At 47.8% G+C, this 25,328-nt stretch overlaps 1 protein-coding gene across 2 annotated transcripts in view; it reads right to left on the bottom strand.

Annotated features, from left to right (window-relative positions):
• Nucleotides 1-945: 945 nt before the first annotated feature.
• Nucleotides 946-25,328, bottom strand: part of LOC129843402 (programmed cell death protein 10-like) — a 31,644-nt gene continuing 7,261 nt past the window's right edge. Inside the window, exons 4-10 of one of the 2 annotated variants that reach the window (XM_055912110.1) lie at nt 23,180-23,390; nt 22,883-22,936; nt 16,639-16,756; nt 13,884-14,010; nt 8,832-8,910; nt 8,608-8,690; nt 946-1,320 (exon numbers count right to left, since the gene is read on the bottom strand). In XM_055912110.1, coding sequence (XP_055768085.1) covers nt 1,239-1,320; nt 8,608-8,690; nt 8,832-8,910; nt 13,884-14,010; nt 16,639-16,756; nt 22,883-22,936; nt 23,180-23,390 — 754 coding nt within the window. In that variant the 3' untranslated portion in view covers nt 946-1,238. The remainder of the gene's footprint in view (nt 1,321-8,607; nt 8,691-8,831; nt 8,911-13,883; nt 14,011-16,638; nt 16,757-22,882; nt 22,937-23,179; nt 23,391-25,328) is intronic. The other variant, XM_055912111.1, reaches the window with a different exon arrangement.

The following is a 25,328-nucleotide window of genomic DNA, read 5'->3' as shown; positions in this document are numbered from 1 at the left end:
GTGGAGATGGCATGACATACGATACTCTGTGGAGATGGCATGAAATACGATACTCTGTGGAGATGGCATGACATACGATACTCTGTGGAGATGGCATGAAATACGATACTCTGTGGAGATGGCATGACATACGATACACTGTGGCGATGGCATGACATACGATACTCTGTGGAGATGGCATGACATATGATACTCTGTGGAGATGGCATGATATACGATACTCTGTGGCGATGGCATGATATACGATACTCTGTGGCGATGGCATGACATACGATACTCTGTGGAGATGGCATGACATATGATACTCTGTGGAGATGGCATGACATAAGATACTCTGTGGAGATGGCATGACATATGATACACTGTGGAGATGGCATGACATACGATACTCTGTGGAGATGGCATGACATAAGATACTCTGTGGAGATGGCATGACATACGATACTCTGTGGAGATGGCATGAAATACGATACTCTGTGGAGATGGCATGACATACGATACTCTGTGGAGATGGCATGACATACGATACTCTGTGGCGATGGCATGATATACGATACTCTGTGGCGATGGCATGATATACGATACTCTGTGGCGATGGCATGACATACGATACTCTGTGGAGATGGCATGACATATGATACTCTGTGGAGATGGCATGACATAAGATACTCTGTGGAGATGGCATGACATAGGATACACTGTGGCGATGGCATGACATATGATACTCTGTGGAGATGGCATGACATAAGATACTCTGTGGAGATGGCATGACATATGATACTCTGTGGAGATGGCATGACATAAGATACTCTGTGGCGATGGCATGACATATGATACTCTGTGGAGATGGCATGAAATACGATACTCTGTGGAGATGGCATGACATAAGATACTCTGTGGAGATGGCATGAAATACGATACTCTGTGGAGATGGCATGAAATACGATACTCTGTGGAGATGGCATGACATAAGATACTCTGTGGAGATGGCATGAAATACGATACTCTGTGGAGATGGCATGACATACGATACTCTGTGGAGATAGCATGATCCTGGTGGAAAAAAATACAATAAAAAATAAAAGAATGTCTGGCAATTTAATAATAATCTGGCCGCCTGCAACTAAATGATCCCCCTCTTGAAGCAAGACTTATAAATGATACAGTATCTTAACATTGTACATATAAAGGGTTTCCTTTCCTCTGATAAAAGCCTAGGTTAGTGCGGTTAACCCCATCTATGCCACGGTCTTGAAGGTTTGGAGTATTAGGTTGGTTTGGTGGATGAGCCTGTTCGCGCTGACAAACACGTTTATCGCCCTGGAAACAAGCGGGACAGAGAGAGACACACATGGAAGGCAGTGTCAGTCACAGGAAACCATGGTACGCTGGGATTGATACAGTGCTTTGATCTGTGGAAATGTCAGGCTTCAGAGAATCAACTCTAAATGTGATTTCACAGTGAATGGGTCATAATAAACCACCCTGAAAACAACAAGTATCACTACTGCCACATGTTCTACTAAGCAGTGCACCAGACCACCATAAACAAAGAATGATATTGAATTCTGCTTATATCACGCTATAACACAATAAATAAAGTAAAAAAACTGAGACAAAAGACCATCGAGTGCTTTTGAAGTGACAGGTTGGTGTGAAATCTGTAACCCATCTCTGCTGTGCTTTATCAGCACCATGGACAGCCCCCCTAGACAGTAAAGCAAGGTCTATTTGACAATGAATATAAGCTACAAGATAGTAGTACTATGCATTTCAAAGGCTCTTTGCTTGATGATGCCTAGAGAATCCTTTGGCTCTATGAATAGCATGCGTTCAGTTAGAATACCCGTGAAGGCCTGCGTTAGCATTGAACTCAATACAGATATGGGAACCAAAATTCCCCATCTGCAATAACCGAGTATTTCAGCCCCTCTCTTCTGCCATGACTCTCCTGTGAGGATCCAAAGGATCAGGTTACAGTGCATAAGCTCTACAGAGCTCTCTATCTCTCGTGGGGGGGGGGGGGTTTATGACACCTCACACCCATCGGAAATTGTAAGGCAGCAGACAATTCCTTTCTGCATGGGGGGGGGACTCCGCCTCATGGGGGGGGGACTCCGCCTCATGGGGGGGGGGGACTCCGCCTCATGGGGGGGGGGACTCCGCCTCATGGGGGGGGGGGGACTCCGCCTCATGGGGGGGGGGACTCCGCCTCATGGGGGGGGGGACTCCGCCTCATGGGGGGGGGGACTCCGCCTCATGGGGGGGGGGACTCCGCCTCATGGGGGGGGGGACTCCGCCTCATGGGGGGGGGGACTCCGCCTCATGGGGGGGGGGACTCCGCCTCATGGGGGGGGGGACTCCGCCTCATGGGGGGGGGGACTCCGCCTCATGGGGGGGGGGACTCCGCCTCATGGGGGGGGGACTCCGCCTCATGGGGGGGGGACTCCGCCTCATGGGGGGGGGGGACTCCGCCTCATGGGGGGGGGACTCCGCCTCATGGGGGGGGGGACTCCGCCTCATGGGGGGGGGGACTCCGCCTCATGGGGGGGGGGACTCCGCCTCATGGGGGGGACTCCGCCTCATGGGGGGGGACTCCGCCTCATGGGGGGGGACTCCGCCTCATGGGGGGGGACTCCGCCTCATGGGGGGGGGACTCCGCCTCATGGGGGGGGGACTCCGCCTCATGGGGGGGGGACTCCGCCTCATGGGGGGGGGACTCCGCCTCATTGGGGGGACTCCGCCTCATTGGGGGGACTCCGCCTCATTGGGGGGACTCCGCCTCATTGGGGGGACTCCGCCTCATTGGGGGGACTCCGCCTCATTGGGGGGACTCCGCCTCATTGGGGGGACTCCGCCTCATTGGGGGGACTCCGCCTCATTGGGGGGACTCCGCCTCATTAGGGGGACTCCGCCTCATTGGGGGGACTCCGCCTCATTGGGGGGACTCCGCCTCATTGGGGGGACTCCGCCTCATTGGGGGGACTCCGCCTCATTGGGGGGGACTCCGCCTCATTGGGGGGGACTCCGCCTCATTGGGGGGGACTCCGCCTCATTGGGGGGGACTCCGCCTCATTGGGGGGGACTCCGCCTCATTGGGGGGGACTCCGCCTCATTGGGGGGGACTCCGCCTCATTGGGGGGGACTCCGCCTCATTGGGGGGGACTCCGCCTCATTGGGGGGGACTCCGCCTCATTGGGGGGGACTCCGCCTCATTGGGGGGGACTCCGCCTCATTGGGGGGACTCTGCCTCATGAAGAGTTTACAGCCCAAAACTAGAACATCAAACCATGGACACGGGGACCCCCTATTTCGCCCCCTCGATGCTGGTAATAATGAGAGGTGGAATATAGAAAATGAATGTCTACTTTGTTAAGTGAAGAAAGTATGATGAAAACATTAACTCGAAGTTGTTTTCATGTGTATATGATGTTTACATACTTTACGTTGTGTAGAAAATATCCAGATTAAAAGAGAATGTTTTTTTTTGTGACGATGAGACTGATTTTAGTTATCTAAACGCGATCATAGTAAATTGTGATACCTTCCTAACTACGCCGTAGGGAACCCAGAGAGCCTGCCAGCAAGACGGAAACGCCCCTTTCTACCTGAGAGTATAAAACATATGTTAAGAATGAACATACCAGACTAAGACGTTTATTATCTATGCAGTCACGTGACCCTTACCTACATATACAAATTACCTCGACTAACCTGTACCCTCGCACACTGACTCGGTACCGGTACCCCCTGTATATAGCCTCGTAATTGTTATGTTATTGAGAAGGAGAATTTAAACAGGACCATCTGGTTATTCTCTTCAAATAATCGGTTATCTACATGCCACATCTCCACTCTGGGATCATCTACACGGCTGATTAACCGTCCAAAGAAGACCGCTCCTCCAGAACGAGTACAAGGATACAGACAACTAAGAGAAAGGACATTGTGGACATCTTAATGGACAATCAGAGACTTACACCCGAGAACGAATGAGACGGCCACCCAAAGAACGTCGAACCTCTCTCACTAAGTGGAACTCGGCCCACAAAGGCCTGGGCCCCTCAGTGATACCCAATGAAGACTTTCAACACGTAAATACATGCATTACACTTCTTACCCATAAGAGCAGCAGTTTGGGGCAAGGTATTAGAGCTAAACTATGCGTAGTTTACAAATGTATCCAAGTGTTGCTTCTCTTTCTCTCTCTTTAAATCTCCATCTTGTGTAACACGTGTCATATTGTGTTGGTCCGCTAGGGACCTGTTGTCATCGTATTAAGTTTCTAATCAATAACATAAGATACACACGGTATAGGTTATCATTTAGCTTGTTCGTAAATAAATAATCAAATTCATTTGTGTGGTACGGAATGATCAATGAGACCCAGGTTTGTGCAGATTTACGGAGTCTACGACGTTCAGAATGAGACAAATATAAGGAAATGATTGATTGATAACTGTTATGATATATTCTTGAGTTAATTTGGGAAACGGTAACTCATTAAATAAACTTTTCCCGTGGTGCCCCAGATTCCTAATGATTTAATTGTTACATGTTTCATTTCAAATCGGGTAATAATTAAATGTTAGGTAATTACTTCGATTTTAGCATGTCATCACATTACTGTGAAAACCTGCGTCTAGGGTAGGATTCTAGGCTAAGCTGAGCTAGCTCCTCCGAGGGGGCTGTGGAGCCATTATCCTGGCGGCACTTGTGGAAAAGGGGGGGTGGGCTCTTCACGCGGAGCTCGGCAACATTCCTCTGGGCTTCGGCGGCGGCCTTGGTGGTCTGATATCCATGGTGACAGATTAGCTGGTTAGAGTTAAATAGGCTAACCGCACTAAAGCCTTTTACAGATAGCTAAGAAGCCAACTAAACTCTGTAGTGGTGGGGCGTGAGGCAGAGTTTAACGAAGCAGATTCAACCGTAAACTTGACCCCGTCCTTATAAATCAAAATATTACAGGCGGAGGAGTATCGTTATTCATGTAGCCTACCACAGATGAGCGGCGTTTCTTCCCACTTTATACGGAAACCCGAAGGAGTCATACCTAACCTCCCAGTGTCCATGGTGCAGACACAGCGGAGATACAGATTTCGCACCAACGTGTCACTCAATCATTTGAACTTTGATTTTTTTATATAGAGACATTCAACTAAAACGGAGGGGTCTGAGCTCCCTTTAGCACCTTCGAGGAAGACATTTTTGTTGTAGCCCCAGACAAGGACACCTGATTTAACTTGTCAACTAATCATCAAGCCCTCGATGAGTTGAATCAGGTGAGTTTGTCTGGGGAAATAACAAACATGTGTACAGTTGGGGGAACTGGAGGACTGGAGTTGGGCTGTTGGGGGACTGGAGGACTGGAGTTGGGCTGTTGGGGGACCTGGAGGACTGGAGTTGGGCTGTTGGGGGACCTGGAGGACTGGAGTTGGGCTGTTGGGGGTACTGGAGGACTGGAGTTGGGCTGTTGGGGGTACTGGAGGACTGGAGTTGGGCTGTTGGGGGAACTGGAGGACTCGAGTTGGGCTGCTGGGGGAACTGGAGGACCGGAGTTGGGCTGCTGGGGGAACTGGAGGACCGGAGTTGGGCTGCTGGGGGAACTGGAGGACCGGAGTTGGGCTGCTGGGGGAACTGGAGGACCGGAGTTGGGCTGCTGGGGGAACTGGAGGACCGGAGTTGGGCTGCTGGGGGAACTGGAGGACCGGAGTTGGGCTGCTGGGGGAACTGGAGGACCGGAGTTGGGCTGCTGGGGGAACTGGAGGACCGGAGTTGGGCTGCTGGGGGAACTGGAGGACCGGAGTTGGGCTGCTGGGGGAACTGGAGGACCGGAGTTGGGCTGCTGGGGGAACTGGAGGACCGGAGTTGGGTGCTGGGGGAACTGGAGGACCGGAGTTGGGCTGCTGGGGGAACTGGAGGACCGGAGTTGGGCTGCTGGGGGAACTGGAGGACCGGAGTTGGGCTGCTGGGGGAACTGGAGGACCGGAGTTGGGCTGCTGGGGGAACTGGAGGACCGGAGTTGGGCTGCTGGGGGAACTGGAGGACCGGAGTTGGGCTGCTGGGGGAACTGGAGGACCGGAGTTGGGCTGCTGGGGGAACTGGAGGACCGGAGTTGGGCTGCTGGGGGAACTGGAGGACCGGAGTTGGGCTGCTGGGGGAACTGGAGGACCGGAGTTGGGCTGCTGGGGGAACTGGAGGACCGGAGTTGGGCTGCTGGGGGAACTGGAGGACCGGAGTTGGGCTGCTGGGGGAACTGGAGGACCGGAGTTGGGCTGCTGGGGGAACTGGAGGACCGGAGTTGGGCTGCTGGGGGAACTGGAGGACCGGAGTTGGGCTGCTGGGGGAACTGGAGGACCGGAGTTGGGCTGCTGGGGGAACTGGAGGACCGGAGTTGGGCTGCTGGGGGAACTGGAGGACCGGAGTTGGGCTGCTGGGGGAACTGGAGGACCGGAGTTGGGCTGCTGGGGGAACTGGAGGACCGGAGTTGGGCTGCTGGGGGAACTGGAGGACCGGAGTTGGGCTGCTGGGGGAACTGGAGGACCGGAGTTGGGCTGCTGGGGGAACTGGAGGACCGGAGTTGGGCTGCTGGGGGAACTGGAGGACCGGAGTTGGGCTGCTGGGGGAACTGGAGGACCGGAGTTGGGCTGCTGGGGGAACTGGAGGACCGGAGTTGGGCTGCTGGGGGAACTGGAGGACCGGAGTTGGGCTGCTGGGGGAACTGGAGGACCGGAGTTGGGCTGCTGGGGGTACTGGAGGACCGGAGTTGGGCTGCTGGGGGTACTGGAGGACCGGAGTTGGGCTGCTGGGGGTACTGGAGGACCGGAGTTGGGCTGCTGGGGGTACTGGAGGACCGGAGTTGGGCTGCTGGGGGTACTGGAGGACCGGAGTTGGGCTGCTGGGGGTACTGGAGGACCGGAGTTGGGCTGCTGGGGGTACTGGAGGACCGGAGTTGGGCTGCTGGGGGTACTGGAGGACCGGAGTTGGGCTGCTGGGGGTACTGGAGGACCGGAGTTGGGCTGCTGGGGGTACTGGAGGACCGGAGTTGGGCTGTTGGGGGTACTGGAGGACCGGAGTTGGGCTGTTGGGGGAACTGGAGGACCGGAGTTGGGCTGTTGGGGGTACTGGAGGACCGGAGTTGGGCTGTTGGGGGTACTGGAGGACCGGAGTTGGGCTGTTGGGGGTACTGGAGGACCGGAGTTGGGCTGTTGGGGGACTGGAGTTGGGCTGTTGGGGGACTGGAGTTGGGCTGTTGGGGGACTGGAGTTGGGCTGTTGGGGGACTGGAGTTGGGCTGTTGGGGGACTGGAGTTGGGCTGTTGGGGGACTGGAGTTGGGCTGTTGGGGGACTGGAGTTGGGCTGTTGGGGGACTGGAGTTGGGCTGTTGGGGGACTGGAGTTGGGCTGTTGGGGGACTGGAGTTGGGCTGTTGGGGGACTGGAGTTGGGCTGTTGGGGGACTGGAGTTGGGCTGTTGGGGGACTGGAGTTGGGCTGTTGGGGGACTGGAGTTGGGCTGTTGGGGGACTGGAGTTGGGCTGTTGGGGGACTGGAGTTGGGCTGTTGGGGGACTGGAGTTGGGCTGTTGGGGGACTGGAGTTGGGCTGTTGGGGGACTGGAGTTGGGCTGTTGGGGGACTGGAGTTGGGCTGTTGGGGGACTGGAGTTGGGCTGTTGGGGGACTGGAGTTGGGCTGTTGGGGGAACTGGAGTTGGGCTGTTGGGGGAACTGGAGTTGGGCTGTTGGGGGAACTGGAGTTGGGCTGTTGGGGGAACTGGAGTTGGGCTGTTGGGGGAACTGGAGTTGGGCTGTTGGGGGAACTGGAGTTGGGCTGTTGGGGGGGGGTTGGAGAACTGGAGTTGGGCTGTAAACCAGTATGGGTGATATATTGTACGTGCCAGATGTAAACCCGTATGGGTGATATATTGTACGGGCCAGATGTAAACCAGTATGGGTGATATATTGTACGGGCCAGATGTAAACCAGTATGGGTGATATATTGTACGGGCCAGATGTAAACCAGTATGGGTGATATATTGTACGGGCCAGATGTAAACCAGTATGGGTGATATATTGTACGGGCCAGATGTAAACCAGTATGGGTGATATATTGTACGGGCCAGATGTAAACCAGTATGGGTGATATATTGTACGGGCCAGATGTAAACCAGTATGGGTGATATATTGTACGGGCCAGATGTAAACCAGTATGGGTGATATATTGTACGGGCCAGATGTAAACCAGTATGGGTGATGTATTGTACGGGCCAGATGTAAACCTGTATGAGTGATATATTGTACGGGCCAGATGTAAACCTGTATGGGTGATATATTGTTTGGGCCAGATGTAAACCAGTATGGGTGATATATTGTACGGGCCAGATGTAAACCTGTATGGGTGATATATTGTTTGGGCCAGATGTAAACCAGTATGGGTGATATATTGTACGGGCCAGATGTAAACCCGTATGGGTGATATAGTGTACGGGCCAGATGTAAACCTGTATGAGTGATATATTGTACGGGCCAGATGTAAACCTGTATGGGTGATATATTGTTTGGGCCATGGAAGAGAACAGCAGGGTAGAAACATAAAGGAGGAGGTTCTTACTTTCCATCTTTGAAGTAGGTTTTAAGTGTGTCGCTGAAGCTCTTGGAGTATTTCACAAACTCTTTCTTTTGGTGTTCCAGTGCCTGGGAAAAAGGCTTTTTACTCTTTCAGAAGATAACGGAGAGGAAAAAACACGAAGTCTGAAACACTGCTGATAGCTGAGGGAGAATGAAAATAACAGATGTCTTAATTGGACTGTGTGTGTGTGTGTGTTGTGTTCTCACCCGTCGGTTCTGGTACTGGTATTTTCGGAAGACAGTGTTGACTGTGTCCAGGAGTTCCTTGATGGCGCTGGCGATATCTCTGTGGACAATGAGTCCAACAGCAGTCAGACATCCTGAACCATCTCATCTCTAAGTCCAACAGCAGTCAGACATCCTGAACCATCTCAACTCTTAGTCCAACAGCAGTCAGACATCCTGAACCATCTCAACTCTTAGTCCAACAGCAGTCAGACATCCTGAACCATCTCAACTCTTAGTCCAACAGCAGTCAGACATCCTGAACCATCTCAACTCTTAGTCCAACAGCAGTCAGACATCCTGAACCATCTCAAATCTTAGTCCAACAGCAGTCAGACATCCTGAACCATCTCAACTCTTAGTCCAACGGCAGTCGGACATCCTGAACCATCTCTACTCTCACTCCTTCTTAGTCCAACAGCAGTCAGACATCCTGAACCATCTCAACTCTTAGTCCAACAGCAGTCAGACATCCTGAACCATCTCAACTCTTAGTCCAACAGCAGTCAGACATCCTGAACCATCTCAACTCTTAGTCCAACAGCAGTCAGACATCCTGAACCATCTCAACTCTTAGTCCAACAGCAGTCAGACATCCTGAACCATCTCAACTCTTAGTCCAACAGCAGTCAGACATCCTGAACCATCTCACATCTCTCACTCCTTATTTACCTTCCCTCCATCCCTCCTCCCTAGAACCTCCTACTCACTCTTTCAGTCCTCTCCCCCCTTCACTTTTAAATACTGCAGTTTCATAAAGCAAATGGGGGAAACGTTTTTCATCTTTGTTCCAAATATACTTTTTTCTAAATCTTCCACTGAGTAAGTTACTTAGAGAATGACTAAACAAAAATTGAATGAGAAAACTAGCAGAGTGAGCCAAGACAGAAACAACCCATGAAAGCATAAATGTGTGGGAGAAGAATTTTGTAGGCCTGTGTGTGTGTACTAACTTGAGACAGTGGTACATTGGAAAGTACAGAACATCAAAAGTTTGGACACACCTACTCATTCAAAGGTTTTTCTTTATTTTGACTATTTTCTACATTGTAGAATAATAGTTGTCACGACGTGGCCTTCTGGGTGGGTCTCTCCCCCTCTCTCCCTCATTAGAAACTCCTAAAGAGAAGAATTAAACAATATTTCTAGTTTTGAGAAATGTGGGAGTGGTCCATGGACACTTGAGGGACAGTGATGACGAGTATGGTGTTACATTTGGTGATCTCGTGAAGGACAGGAAACGCTCATTACTGTGTCTCTGTGTACACTTTTCAATTGGACATCTAGATGTTGGATAAAATGAATGAGCAAATATGAAACTATTTGTGAAAAGATGTAATGTGACGTTAGCCGTCTAAATGAGAGTATGGATTTTCATATAAAGATTAACTAGTCAGTGGCCACACCCCCGTGAGCCAGACATTACATCAGGCGTCATGGAATCGCCCCTTTTTCCACAGAGTATAAAACCACTTCTTACAAAATGTACATAAAGTCAGAGAACGCTGGGACAAGTCCCCATGTTGGAATGGCTACAATCCTATAGACCATTAGACTAGAAAACATGCAGCTGACGTTACACGTGAAATGGTTAAGAACTACCACTCTATAGGCCATGGAGACCATACAGTGGGTAGTGTTGGCTACAGGGCTGGAAATGGTTAAACTCTGAGACTATCGATCACAACAGAATAAGAGCAAATCCTAGACGTAGAATTACTAGTCTGCAGCCGGAAATTAAGTAAATCTAGTACGAGAATACTGACAACCGCGGAAGCATCTATTCTATGCAACAAACATCTGTACCCCTGACGTATCCATTACAACAGACACCATCCAGAGTGGCTGAGAAAGCAACAACTACGAAAGACATTGTGACTTCTGGGGAAGTAAACCAGAGACTTTCTGATGAACTGACTCTCCAGCAGACGGACCGGCGATTCCAACAGAGAAGACAACAACAACATACGGGCGTAAATATATACACTGCTCAAAAAAATAAAGGGAACACTTAAAAAACACAATGTAACTCCAAGTCAATCACACTTCTGTGAAATCAAACTGTCCACTTAGGAAGCAACACTGATTGACAATAAATTTCACATGCTGTTGTGCAAATGGAATAGACAAAAGGTGGAAATTATAGGCAATTGGCAAGACAACCCCCAAAACAGGAGTGATTCTGCAGGTGGTGACCACAGACCACTTCTCAGTTCCTATGCTTCCTGGCTGATGTTTTGGTCACTTTTGAATGCTGGCGGTGCTCTCACTCTAGTGGTAGCATGAGACGGAGTCTACAACCCACACAAGTGGCTCAGGTAGTGCAGTTCATCCAGGATGGCACATCAATGCGAACTGTGGCAAAAAGGTTTGCTGTGTCTGTCAGCGTAGTGTCCAGAGCATGCAGGCGCTACCAGGAGACAGGCCAGTACATCAGGAGACGTGGAGGAGGCCGTAGGAGGGCAACAACCCAGCAGCAGGACCGCTACCTCCGACTTTGTGCAAGGAGGTGCACTGCCAGCGCCCTGCAAAATGACCTCCAGCAGGCCACAAATGTGCATGTGTCTGCTCAAACGGTCAGAAACAGACTCCATGAGGGTGGTATGAGGGCCCGACGTCCACAGGTGGGGGTTGTGCTTACAGCCCAACACCGTGCAGGACGTTTGGCATTTGCCAGAGAACACCAAGATTGGCAAATTCGCCACTGGCGCCCTGTGCTCTTCACAGATGAAAGCAGGTTCACACTGAGCACATGAGCACATGTGACAGACGTGACAGAGTCTGGAGACGCCGTGGAGAACGTTCTGCAGCCTGCAACATCCTCCAGCATGACCGGTTTGGCGATGGGTCAGTCATGGTGTGGGGTGGCATTTCTTTGTGGGGCCGCACAGCTCTCCATGTGCTCGCCAGAGGTAGCCTGACTGCCATTAGGTACCGAGATGAGATCCTCAGACCCCTTGTGAGACCATATGCTGACACATGCACATTTGTGGCCAGCTGGAGGTCATTTTGCAGGGCTCTGTCAGTGCACCTCCTTGCACTAAGGCGGAGGTAGCGGTCCTGCTGCTGGGTTGTTGCCCTCCTACGGCCTCCTCCACGTCTCCTGATGTACTGGCCTGTCTCCTGGTAGCGCCTGCATGCTCTGGACCCTACGCTGACAGACACAGCAAACCTTTTTGCTACAGTTCGCATTGATGTGCCATCCTGGATTAACTGCACTACCTGAGCTACTTGTGTGGGTTGTAGACTCCGTCTCATGCTACCACTAGAGTGAGAGCACCACCAGCATTCAAAAGTGACCAAAACATCAGCCAGGAAGCATAGGAACTGAGAAGTGGTCTGTGGTCACCACCTGCAGAATCACTCCTGTTTTGGGGGTGTCTTGCTAATTGCCTATAATTTCCACCTTTTGTCTATTCCATTTGCACAACAGCATGTGAATGTTATTGTCAATCAGTGTTGCTTCCTAAGTGGACAGTTTGATTTCACAGAAGTGTGATTGACTTGGAGTTACATTGTGTTGTTTAAGTGTTCCCTTTATTTTTTTGAGCAGTGTACATTGCAATTATTTTCGAATGAGCGGCCATTCATGTGCAAAGGATTAGCATTTCAATGAATATAATTATCAACTGTGTGTAGTGAATCCATTTTGTCTCTCCCGCTCTTTTTCTGTCCCCACCCCTTTCCATTGTCTACCAAGCCGTCATACCGGTTTAGCCCACTAGGGACTTATCAATGCATTGTGTTATTAACCAAGATTTACATTTACATTTAAGTCATTTAGCAGACGCTCTTATCCAGAGCGACTTACAATCTACTATTTGTTATCTATTTCTGTGATTATTTAGTTAGTAAATATGGAATCATGTAGTAACCAAAAAAGTGTTAAATCAAAATATATTTTATATTTGAGACTCTTCAAAGTAGTTACCCTTTGCCCAGACAGCTTTGCACACTCTTGGCATTCTCTCAACCAGCTTCATGAGGAATGCTTTTCCTACAGTCTTGAAGGAGTTCCTACATATATTGTATTATCATCTACATTTATGATGAGTATTTCTGTTGAAACGATGTGGCTATGCAAAATCACTTGATGTTTTTGGAACTAGTGAATGTAACGCGCGCCAATGTAAACTCCGATTTTTTTATATAAATATGAACTTTATCAAACAAAACATACATGTATTGTGTAACATGAAGTCCTATGAGTGTCATCTGATGAAGATCAAAGGTTATCGATCCCGTTACCGGGATCTCAGCCATAAGACGTTTTAACTCTAATGAACTTATCCTCTGCAGCAGAGGTAACTCCGGGTCTTCCTTTCCTGTGGCAGTCCTCATGAGAGCCAGTTCCATCATAGCGCTTGATGGTTTTTGCAACTGCACTTGCAGAACCGTTCAAAGTTACACAAATTAACTTTTAACACGGCACACCTGTTAATTACAATGCATTTCAGGTGACTACCTCATGAAGCTGGGGCGGTAGGTAGCCTAGTGGTTAAAGCATTGGGCCAGTAACCGAAAGGTTGCTAGATGGTATCCCCGAGCCGACAAGGTAAAAATTGCTAATTCTGCCCCTGAACAAGTCAGTTAACCCACTGTTCACCGGTAGGCCGTCATTGTAAATAAGAATTTGTTCTTAACTGACTTGTCTAGTTAAATAAAGGTTAAATAAAAAATACAAATCTGGTTGAGCGAATGCCAAGTGTGTGCAAAGCTGTCATCAAGGCAACGGGTGGCTACAATGAAGAATCTAAAAATATAACACGTTTTTGGTTACTACATAATTCCATATGTGTTATTTCATAGTTTTGATGTCTTCACTACTATTCTACAATGTAGAAAATAGTAAAAAATTAAGAAAAACCCTTGAATGAGTAGGTGTGTCCAAACTTTTGACTGGTACTGTAAATGGAAACAAGAGAATGAGTGTGTTTTAGGAGAATGTGTGCTTGAGAAGTGTGAATCACGTCACTGACGGTGTACTGGGAGGTCTACGAGCTTGTATGTGTATATGTATGTATGTGTACTGACTTGATGGTCTGTAAGAAGCGTACTCTGTCGTTGATTTCATCTGGGATCTTGCTGAGGATGTGTTTGAGTGCCCGGGCCTTGTCATTCAAGTCCTGGAACTCCTGCTCAGGCCTGTCAATCATGAACTCTACACACACACACACACACGAAGACAGCCTGAGTCATCATGGAGACAGGTCAACAAGGTGGTGGTGGAATGTAGAGAAAGCGTTCCAGAGGCACTAACAGAAAGGCCCCACTCAGAGTACTGTGTGTGTGTGTGTGTGTGTGTGTGTGTGTGTGTGTGTGTGTGTGTGTGTGTGTGTGTGTGTGTGTGTGTGTGTGTGTGTGTGTGTGTGTGTGTGTGTGTGTGTGTGTAAGCAGAGTACTGTGACTGTGTGGGGAAAGTTAGAAAGAGGTAAAAAGAGCCTGGCTAAAAGCAGGAAGTACAGTGTCTTCAGAAAGTATTCAAACCCTTTGACATTTTCCACATTGTTGTTGTTACATACTAAATTAAAATGGATAACATTTAGGTGTTGTGTCACTGGCCTACACACAATACCCCAACATGTCAAAGTGGAATTATGTTTTTATATATTTTACAAATGAATTAAAAATGAAAAGCTGAAATGTCTTGAGTCAATAAGGATTCAACCCCTTTATGGAAAGACTAAATCAGATCAGCAGTAAACATGGGCTTTACAGTCACATTTGGGGCGGCAGGTAGCCTAGTGGTTAGAGTGTAGAGGTGGCAGGTAGCCTAGTGGTTAGAGTGTAGAGGTGGCAGGTAGCCTAGTGGTTAGAGTGTAGAGGTGGCAGGTAGCCTAGTGGTTAGAGTGTAGAGGTGGCAGGTAGCCTAGTGGCTAGAGTGTAGAGGTGGCATGTAGCCTAGTGGTTAGAGTGTAGAGGTGGCAGGTAGCCTAGTGGTTAGAGTGTAGAGGTGGCAGGTAGCCTAGTGTTTAGAGTGTAGAGGTGACAGGTAGCCTAGTGGTTAGAGTGTAGAGGTGGCAGGTAGCCTAGTGGCTAGAGCATTGGGCCAGTAACCGGAAGGTTGATAGATCGAATCTCCGAGCTGACAAGGTAAAAATCTGTTGTTCTGCCCCTGAACAAGGCAGTTAACCCACCATTCCCCGGTAGGCCGTCATTGTAAATACGAATTTGTTCTTAACTGACTTGCCTATAAAAGTTCAACCAAATACAAATGTAATAAGTGTCATGGACTCACTCTGTGTACAATAAAAGTGTTCAACATGATTTTTGAATGACTACCTCATCTCTGTACCCCACACATACAGATCATTGTAAGGTCCCTCAGTCAAGCAGTGGATTTCAAACAAAGATTCAACCACAAAGACCTGGGAGGCTTTCAAATGCCTCGCAAAGAAGGGCACCTACTGGTAGATGGGTAAAGAAATAATAATATCCCTTTGAGCATGGTGAAGTTATTAATGACACTTTGGATGGTGTCTCAATACACCCAATCACTACAAAGATACAGGTGTCCTTCCTAACACAGTTACCGGAGAGGAATGAAACCGCTCAGGGATTTCACCATGAGGCCAACGGTGACTTTAAAATAGTTAGAGTTTAATGTCTGTGATAAGAGAAAACTGAGGATGGATCACCATTGTAGTCACTCCATAATACTAACCTAATTGAAAATAGGAAAAATAGGGAAGCCTGTACAGAATACAAATATTCCAAAACATGCATCCTGTTTGCAATAACGCACTCATGTAAAACTGCCCTGAATACGTGTTATGTTTGGGTCAAATCCAACACAACACATCACTGAGCACCCTGCCTCTTATTTCCAAGCATGGTGGTGGCTGCATCATGTTATGGGTATGATTGTTATCGGCAAGGACTAGGGTGTTTTTTAGGATAAAAATAAACGGAATAGAGCTAAGTACAGGCAAAATCCTAGAGGAAAACCTGGTTCAGTCTGCTTTCTAACAGACACTGGGAGAAAATTCACCTTACAGCAGGACAATAACCTAAAACACAAGGCCAAATATACACTGGAGTTGCTTACCACGACGACCTTGAATGTTCCTGAGTGGCCTAGTTACAGTTTTGACTTAAATCTACTTGAAAATCTATGGCAAGACTGTCCAGCAATGATCAACTTCACAGAGCTAGAAACATTTTTAAAGAACGATCCAGGTGTGGAAAGCTCTTCCAGACATACCCAGAAAGTCTCACAGCTATAATGGCTGCCAAAGGTGATTCTAACATGTATTGATTCGGGGGTGTGAATACTTATGTAAATTAGATATGGCTGTAATAAATTTGAAATGAATATGCTAAAATATGTTTTCACTTTGTCATTATGGGATATTGTGTGTAGATGGGTGAGGGGAAAAAAATACATTTAATCCATTTAGAATTCAGGCTGCAACAACAAAATATGGAATAAGTCAAGGGGTATGAATACTTTCTGAAGGCTCTGTATATTTAGTATTCAAAACAGGAGAGAGGGCGCTCTCATCACTGTGTGTGTGTGTGTAACTATAGCTGAGCTTTTCAAGCTGTGCACAAGAATTCATTACTACCATCAATCAGGCCATGCAGGAGAGGAAATTCTATCCTGGTGGGAGGAAATGTCTCACAGGAGGAGAGGCTGTTATATTTGTGGAGAAACAGTGCCACCCTGAGGACACAAACAGTACTGTACACAGAGGCATAATGCCTAACCATCTTCCTGGGTGAGGTTATTCACTGCAGAACAGACAGACACACAAGCGGACAGAGATAAACGCAGAAAGAGAGAGACCTTCCACGTCGCCTGCAGCCATGCGCAGCAGTGACTCAATGAAGTTGACCTCCACATTCTTCTTCTCCAGGATCTTCATGATGATGTCCTGGGTCAGCCCTGGGTTCTCCTTCTCAGCCTGACAACCACAGAGTACACATCATCAGGCTCTGCTAATCAACCACAGAGTACACATCATCAGGCTCTGCTAATCAACCACAGAGTACACATCATCAGGCTCTGCTAATCAACCACAGAGTACACATCACCAGGCTCTGCTAATCAACCACAGAGTACACATCACCAGGCTCTGCTAATCAACCACAGAGTACACATCACCAAGCTCTGCTAATCAACCAGAGTACACATCATCAGGCTCTGCTAATCAACCACAGAGTACACATCACCAGGCTCTGCTAATCAACCACAGAGTACACATCACCAGGCTCTGCTAATCAACCACAGAGTACACATCACCAGGCTCTGCTAATCAACCACAGAGTACACATCACCAGGCTCTGCTAATCAACCACAGAGTACACATCACCAAGCTCTGCTAATCACCCACAGAGTACACATCACCAGGCTCTGCTAATCACCCACAGAGTACACATCACCAGGCTCTGCTAATCACCCACAGAGTACACATCACCAGGCTCTGCTAATCACCCACAGAGTACACATCACCAGGCTCTGCTAATCACCCAGAGTACACATCACCAGGCTCTGCTAATCACCCACAGAGTACACATCACCAGGCTCTGCTAATCACCCACAGAGTACACATCACCAGGCTCTGCTAATCACCCACAGAGTACACATCACCAGGCTCTGCTAATCACCCACAGAGTACACATCACCAGGCTCTGCTAATCACCCACAGAGTACACATCACCAGGCTCTGCTAATCACCCACAGAGCACACATCAGTCTATGACAGGGGTCGTCAGCTGGTGGCCTGCAGACCAATTATTATTAATAATAATTTAATATCGATTTACTGTTGAGTTAGACTAATAGAAAATCACCAGGTGCATTTTCAACATTTGGTTGTGCATCGGCAGACGCTCAATTAGCCCACGTCGGCTACATTGTTTTATATTGGTAATTTAGTCTAGCTGCCAGCTATCTAAACTTGTAGTAATCATGGTCCAATTACCAACCAGGGTGGGGCCCAATGATCATCAGTTATCATATTAAAAACTGCAAACATTTGCCTCCACCCCATGGCAAAATGTATAGAATTGCAGCAATCTTACTTTAAAAACGGTAACATTTTCTCTACACCCCATGGCAAAATAGATGTGGGTACGCAGACCCACTGCGACCCCTCATTGATAAGTTCAGTTTTTTTGGTGGCCCCCACCCCCATCAAAGTAGCCCATCACTGGTCTATGACAATGTTTTCCCTAGCATTGTCATGGGGAGCTCATTTCCTGCAATTATACCCATTTTGCAAATGGGGCTGAGTGAATCAAAAATAAACAAAATCAATGGAGGTCGTGACATTTTGGGAATTTTAGATTCACCCTGTCTAGTTATTATTTTGGTGATTGTAAAAGATTATAATTCATTAATAATAAATACATGATAATAATAAATACATGTATTTTGCTCCATTATCTTTTCTACATACTTTATGTCTGGTTTCAGTCGTTTAACTTAAGTTGTTTAAGTTTACACTGCAAACGTTTACCACCCCGAAAAGTATATTCACAGTACCAGTTAAAAGTTTGGACACACCTACTCATTCAACGGTTTCTCTTTATTTTCTACATTGTAGAATAATAGTGAAGACAACACAACTATGAAATCACACATATGGAATTATGTAGTAACCAAAAACATTATTATATTTGAGATTCTTCAATGTAGCCACCCTTTGCCTTGACAGTTTTGCACACTCTTGGCATTCTCTCAACCAGCTTCATAAGGTAGTCACCTGGAATGCATTTCAATTAGCAGGTGTTCCTTGTTAAAAGTTCATTTGTGGAATTTCTTTCCTTCTTAATGCGTTTGAGCCAATCAGTTGTGTTGTGACAAGATAGGGTTGGTATACAGACGATAGCCCTATTTGGTAAAATACCAAGTCCATATTATGGAAAAACAGCTCAGATAAGCAAAAAAGAAATGACAGTCCATCATTACTTTAAGACATGAAGGTCAGTCAATAAGGACATTTTAAAGAACTTTGAAAGTTTTTTCAAATGCAGTCGCAAAAACCATCAAGCGCTACGATGAAACTGAGAACCGCCACAGGAATGGAAGACCTAGTTACCTCTGCTGCAGAAGATACGTTCATTAGAGTTACCAGCCTCAGGAACCAGCAATTAACTGCACCTCAGAAATTGCAGCCCAAATAAATGCTACAAATTTCAAGTAACAGACACATCAACATCAACTGTTCAGAGGAGACTGCGTGAATCAGGCCTTCATGGTGGAATTTCTGCAAAGAAACCACTACGAAAGGACACCAGAGACTTGCTTGCGCCAAGAAACACGAGCAATGGACATTAGACCGGTGGAAATCTGCCCTTTGCTCTGATGAGTCCAAATGTGAGATTTTTGGTTCCAACCGGCGTGTCTCTGTGAGACGCAGAGTAGGTGAACAGATGATCTCTGCATGTGTGGTTCCCACCGTGAAGCATGGAGGAGGATGTGTGATGGTGCTTTGCTGGTGACACTGTCAGCGATTTACTTAGAACACAAGGCACACTTAACCAGCATGGCTACCACAGCATTCTGCAGTGACACGCCATCCTATCTGGTTTGCACTTAGTGGAACTATCATTTGTTTTTCAACAGGACAATGACCCAAAACACACCTCCAGGCTGTGTAAGGGCTATTTGACCAAGGAGCGTGATGGAGTGCTGCATCAGATGACCTGGCCTCCACAATCACCCAACCTCAACCCAATTGAGATGATTTGGGATAAGTTGAACCACAGAGTAAAGGAAAAGCAGCCAACAAGTGCTCAGCATATGTGTGAACTCCTTTAAGACTGTTGGAAAAGCATTCCAGGTGAAGCTGGTTGAGAAAATGGCAAGAGTGTGCAAAGCTGTCATCAAGGCAAAGGGTGGCTATTTGAAGAATCTCAAATATATTTTGATTTGTTTAACACTTTTTTGGTTACTACATGATTCCATATGTGTAATTTCATAGTTTTGATGTCTTCACTATTATTCTACAATGTTGAAACTAGTAAAAATAAAGAAAAACCCTTCAATAAGTAGCTGCGTCCAAACTTTTGACTGGTACTGTTTACAGTGCCTTCGGAAAGTATTCAGACCCCTTAACCTTTTGGTATGTTACAGCCTTTACTCAGTACTTTGTTGAAGCACCTTTGGCAGCGATTACAGCCTTGAGTATTCTTGGGTATGATGCTACAAGCTTGGCACACCTGTATTTGGGGAGTTTCTCCCATTCTTCTCTGCAGATCCTCTCAAGCTCTGTCAGGTTGGATGGGGAGCGTCGCTGTACAGCTATTTTCAGGTCTCTCCAGAGATGTTCGATCGGGTTCAAGTCGGGGCTCTGGCTGGGACACTCAAGGACTCAATTCAGAGAAATGTCCTGAAGCGACTCCTGCGTTGTCTTGGCTGTGTGCTTAGGGTCATTGTCCTGTTGGAAGGTGAACCTTCGCCCCAGTCTGAGGTCCAGAGAAGGTTTTCATTAAGGATCTCTCTGTACTTTGCGCTATTTATCTTTGCCTCGATCCTCACTAGTCTCCAAGTCTCTGCCTCTGAAAAACATCCCCACAGCATGATGCTGCCACCACCATGCTTGACCGTAGGGATGGTGCGAGATTTCCTCCAGACGTGACGCTTGGCATTCAGGCCAAAGAGTTTAATCTTGGTTTCATCAGACCAGAAAATCTTGTTTCTCATGGTCAGAGAGTCTTTAGGTGCCTTTTGGCAAACTCCAAGCGGGCTGTCATGTGCCTTTTACTGAGGAGTGGCTTCCGTCTGGGAACTCTATCATAAAGACCTGATTGGTTGAGTGCTACAGAGCTGGTTGTCCTTCTGGAAGGTTCTCCCATCTACACAGAGGAACTCTAGAGCTCTGTCAGAGTGACCATCGGGTTCTTGGTCACCTCCCTGACCAAGGCCCTTCTCCCACAATTGCTCAGTTTGGCCGGGTGGCCAGCTCTAAGAAGAGTTTTGGTGTTTCCAAACTTCGTCCATTTAAGAATGATTGAGGCCACTGTGTTCTTGGGGACCTTCAAAGCCTCAGAAATTGTTTGGTACCCTTCCCCTGATCTATGCATCGACACAATCCTGTCTCTACGGACAATTCCTTTGACCTCATGGCTTGGTTTTTGCTCTGACATGCACTGTCAACTGTAGGACCTTATATAGACAGGTGTGTGCCTTTCCAAATCATGTCCAATCAATTGAATTTACAACAGGTTGACTCTAATCAAGTTGTAGAAACATCTCATCCTGCTTCCTAAATTACCCCTCAGCACTATTCTGTCTCTCATAAACTCCTGTCCTTTCCCATGAAGTGATTTGGTGTAAGGCTCCTTACCTTTATAAACGCTGCCCTGTCCCTCAACCTCCTTACCTTTATAAACGCTGCCCTGTCCCTCAACCTCCTTACCTTTATAAACGCTGCCCTGTCGCCCTCCACCTCCTTACCTTTATAAACGCTGCCCTGTCCCTCCATCTCCTTACCTTTATAAACGCTGCCCCGTCCCTCCATCTCCTTACCATTATAAACGCTGCCCTGTCCCTCCACCTCCTTACCTTTATAAACGCTGCCCCGTCCCTCCACCTCCTTACCTTTATAAACGCTGCCCCGTCCCTCCACCTCCTTACCTTTATAAACGCTGCCCCGTCCCTCCACCTCCTTACCTTTATAAACGCTGCCCCGTCCCTCCACCTCCTTACCTTTATAAACGCTGCCCCGTCCCTCCACCTCCTTACCTTTATAAACGCTGCCCTGTCCCTCCACCTCCTTACCTTTATAAACGCTGCCCTGTCCCTCCATCTCCTTACCTTTATAAACGCTGCCCCGTCCCTCCATCTCCTTACCTTTATAAACGCTGCCCTGTCCCTCCACCTCCTTACCTTTATAAACGCTGCCCCGTCCCTCCACCTCCTTACCTTTATAAACGCTGCCCCGTCCCTCCACCTCCTTACCTTTATAAACGCTGCCCTGTCCCTCCATCTCCTTACCTTTATAAACGCTGCCCCATCCCTCCACCTCCTTACCTTTATAAACGCTGCCCTGTCCCTCCACCTCCTTACCTTTATAAACGCTGCCCTGTCCCTCCACCTCCTTACCTTTATAAACGCTGCCCTGTCGCCCTCCACCTCCTTACCTTTATAAATGCTGCCCTGTCCCTCCATCTCCTTACCTTTATAAACGCTGCCCTGTCCCTCCACCTCCTTACCTTTATAAACGCTGCCCTGTCCCTCCATGTATAAACGCTGCCCTGTCCCTCCACCTCCTTACCTTTATAAACGCTGCCCTGTCCCTCCATCTCCTTACCTTTATAAACGCTGCCCTGTCCCTCCACCTCCTTACCTTTATAAACGCTGCCCTGTCCCTCCATGTATAAACGCTGCCCTGTCCCTCCACCTCCTTACCTTTATAAACGCTGCCCTGTCCCTCCACCTCCTTACCTTTATAAACGCTGCCCTGTCCCTCCACCTCCTTACCTTTATAAACGCTGCCCTGCCCTGTCCCTCCACCTCCTTACCTTTATAAATGCTGCCCTGTCCCTCCATCTCCTTACCTTTATAAACGCTGCCCTGTCCCTCCACCTCCTTACCTTTATAAACGCTGCCCTGTCCCTCCACCTCCTTACCTTTATAAACGCTGCCCTGTCCCTCCACCTCCTTACCTTTATAAATGCTGCCCTGTCCCTCCATCTCCTTACCTTTATAAACGCTGCCCCGTCCCTCCACCTCCTTACCTTTATAAACGCTGCCCTGTCCCTCCATGTATAAACGCTGCCCTGTCCCTCCACCTCCTTACCTTTATAAACGCTGCCCTGTCCCTCCACCTCCTTACCTTTATAAACGCTGCCCTGTCCCTCCACCTCCTTACCTTTATAAACGCTGCCCTGTCCCTCCACCTCCTTACCTTTATAAACGCTGCCCTGTCGCCCTCCACCTCCTTACCTTTATAAACGCTGCCCTGTCCCTCCATGTATAAACGCTGCCCTGTCCCTCCACCTCCTTACCTTTATAAACGCTGCCCTGTCCCTCCACCTCCTTACCTTTATAAACGCTGCCCTGTCGCCCTCCACCTCCTTACCTTTATAAACGCTGCCCTCAGGGTCTGTGCTGCCGACAGGTTCACTCTCTCCAACTGTAAACACATTATCACTGCATTAAAACACTTCTAACAGATATCTTCTCATTAACATAGCACACAAACAAGGAAACACAGAGCTATACTAATTAGCACAACATGAAAACACTTCAAACTGCATAGCTAGTAGCTACATACATGGCACTTCCTCTCATTAGCTAACACAGCAGGAACCCCCTACAGTCCCATTGATTCCCATTGAAGAAACACTACATCCCGTCTTTGCCGAATCCTCTTTACCTCGTGGAAGACGGGGTACATCACAGTGTAGAGTGTCATGGAAACCATCGAGGTCATCTCTGCTTCATTCTTCATCTCTTCCATTGTCATCCTGGTCCAGAGGCCCACGTGTGTGTATGTGTGTGTACGTGTGTTTCTGTGTGTTTCTGTGTGTGGTGTGAAGGCTGCTACAGGGGCAGGGATCGCTTCAGAGAAGGCTGGGGGGCAGGACCTGAGGAGCGAAGAAGAGGTCCACGGGATAGTATGGGAGGAGATAAAGGACGGAAAACACAATACAATGTTGCATAGCCTACTTTATGAGGAGAGGATAGTATGGGAGGAGGTACAGGACAGAAAACACAATCCAATGTTACATAGCCTACTTTATGAGGAGAGGATAGTATGGGAGGAGGTACAGGACAGAAAACACAATCCAATGTTACATAGCCTACTTTTTGACTATAATTTAGGCTACCTTTCTGCTTCTGGTTGAGGTCCAAATGTATGCCATGTTTTTTTCTGTGCTAGTAATGTCTATTAACAAACAACATCTAGCCTTGGAGGGCGATGACATTGCATAACCAGGTAAACATTTCATCTAGCCTTGGAGGGCGATGACATTATATAACCAGGTAAACATTTCATCTAGCCTTGGAGGACGATGACATTGTATAACCAGGTAAACATTTCATCTAGCCTTGGAGGACGATGACATTGTATAACCAGGTAAACATTTAATCTGGGCCTTGGAGGACGATGACATTGTATAACCAGGTAAACATTTCATCTGGGCCTTGGAGGGCGATGACATTGTATAACCAGGTAAACATTCCATCTAACCTTGGAGGACGATGACATTGTCTAACCAGGTAAATATTTAATCTGGGCCTTGGAGGGCGATGACATTGTATAACCAGGTAAACATTCCATCTGGGCCTTGGAGGGCGATGACATTGTATAACCAGGTAAACATTTCATCTGGGCCTTGGAGGACGATGACATTGTATAACCAGGTAAACATTCCATCTAGCCTTGGAGGGCGATGACATTGTATAACCAGGTAAACATTCCATCTAGCCTTGGAGGGCGATGACATTGTATAACCAGGTAAACATTCCATCTAGCCTTGGAGGACAATGACATTGTACAACCAGGTAAACGTTTCATCTGGGCCTTGGAGGACGATGACATTGTACAACCAGGTAAACGTTTCATCTAGCCTTGGAGGACGATGACATTGTACAACCAGGTAAACGTTTCATCTGGGCCTTGGAGGACGATGACATTGTACAACCAGGTAAACGTTTCATCTAGCCTTGGAGGACGATGACATTGTATAACCAGGTAAACGTTTCATCTAGCCTTGGAGGGCGATGACATTGTACAACCAGGTAAACATTTCATCTAGCCTTGGAGGGCGATGACATTATATAACCAGGTAAACATTTCATCTAGCCTTGGAGGGCGATGACATTGTATAACCAGGTAAACATTCCATCTGGGCCTTGGAGGGCGATGACATTGTATAACCAGGTAAACATTTAATCTGGGCCTTGGAGGACGATGACATTGTATAACCAGGTAAACATTTCATCTGGGCCTTGGAGGACGATGACATTGTATAACCAGGTAAACATTTCATCTGGGCCTTGGAGGGCGATGACATTGTACAACCAGGTAAACATTTCATCTAGCCTTGGAGGGCGATGACATTGTATAACCAGGTAAACATTCCATCTAGCCTTGGAGGGCGATGACATTGTACAACCAGGTAAACATTCCATCTAGCCTTGGAGGGCGATGACATTGTACAACCAGGTAAACATTTCATCTAGCCTTGGAGGACGATGACATTGTACAACCAGGTAAACATTCCATCTATTCTTGGAGGGCGATGACATTGTATAACCAGGTAAACATTTCATCTAGCCTTGGAGGACGATGACATTGTACAACCAGGTAAACGTTTCATCTAGCCTTGGAGGACGATGACATTGTACAACCAGGTAAACGTTTCATCTGGGCCTTGGAGGACAATGACATTGTACAACCAGGTAAACGTGTCATCTAGCCTTGGAGGGCGATGACATTGTATAACCAGGTAAACATTTCATCTAGCCTTGGAGGGCGATGACATTGTATAACCAGGTAAACATTCCCTCTGGGCCTT

Source organism: Salvelinus fontinalis, unplaced genomic scaffold (genome assembly GCF_029448725.1).
Source record: "Salvelinus fontinalis isolate EN_2023a unplaced genomic scaffold, ASM2944872v1 scaffold_0129, whole genome shotgun sequence".
Taxonomy (NCBI): Eukaryota; Metazoa; Chordata; class Actinopteri; order Salmoniformes; family Salmonidae; genus Salvelinus; species Salvelinus fontinalis.
This window is presented reverse-complemented; position numbering and strand designations above follow the sequence as displayed.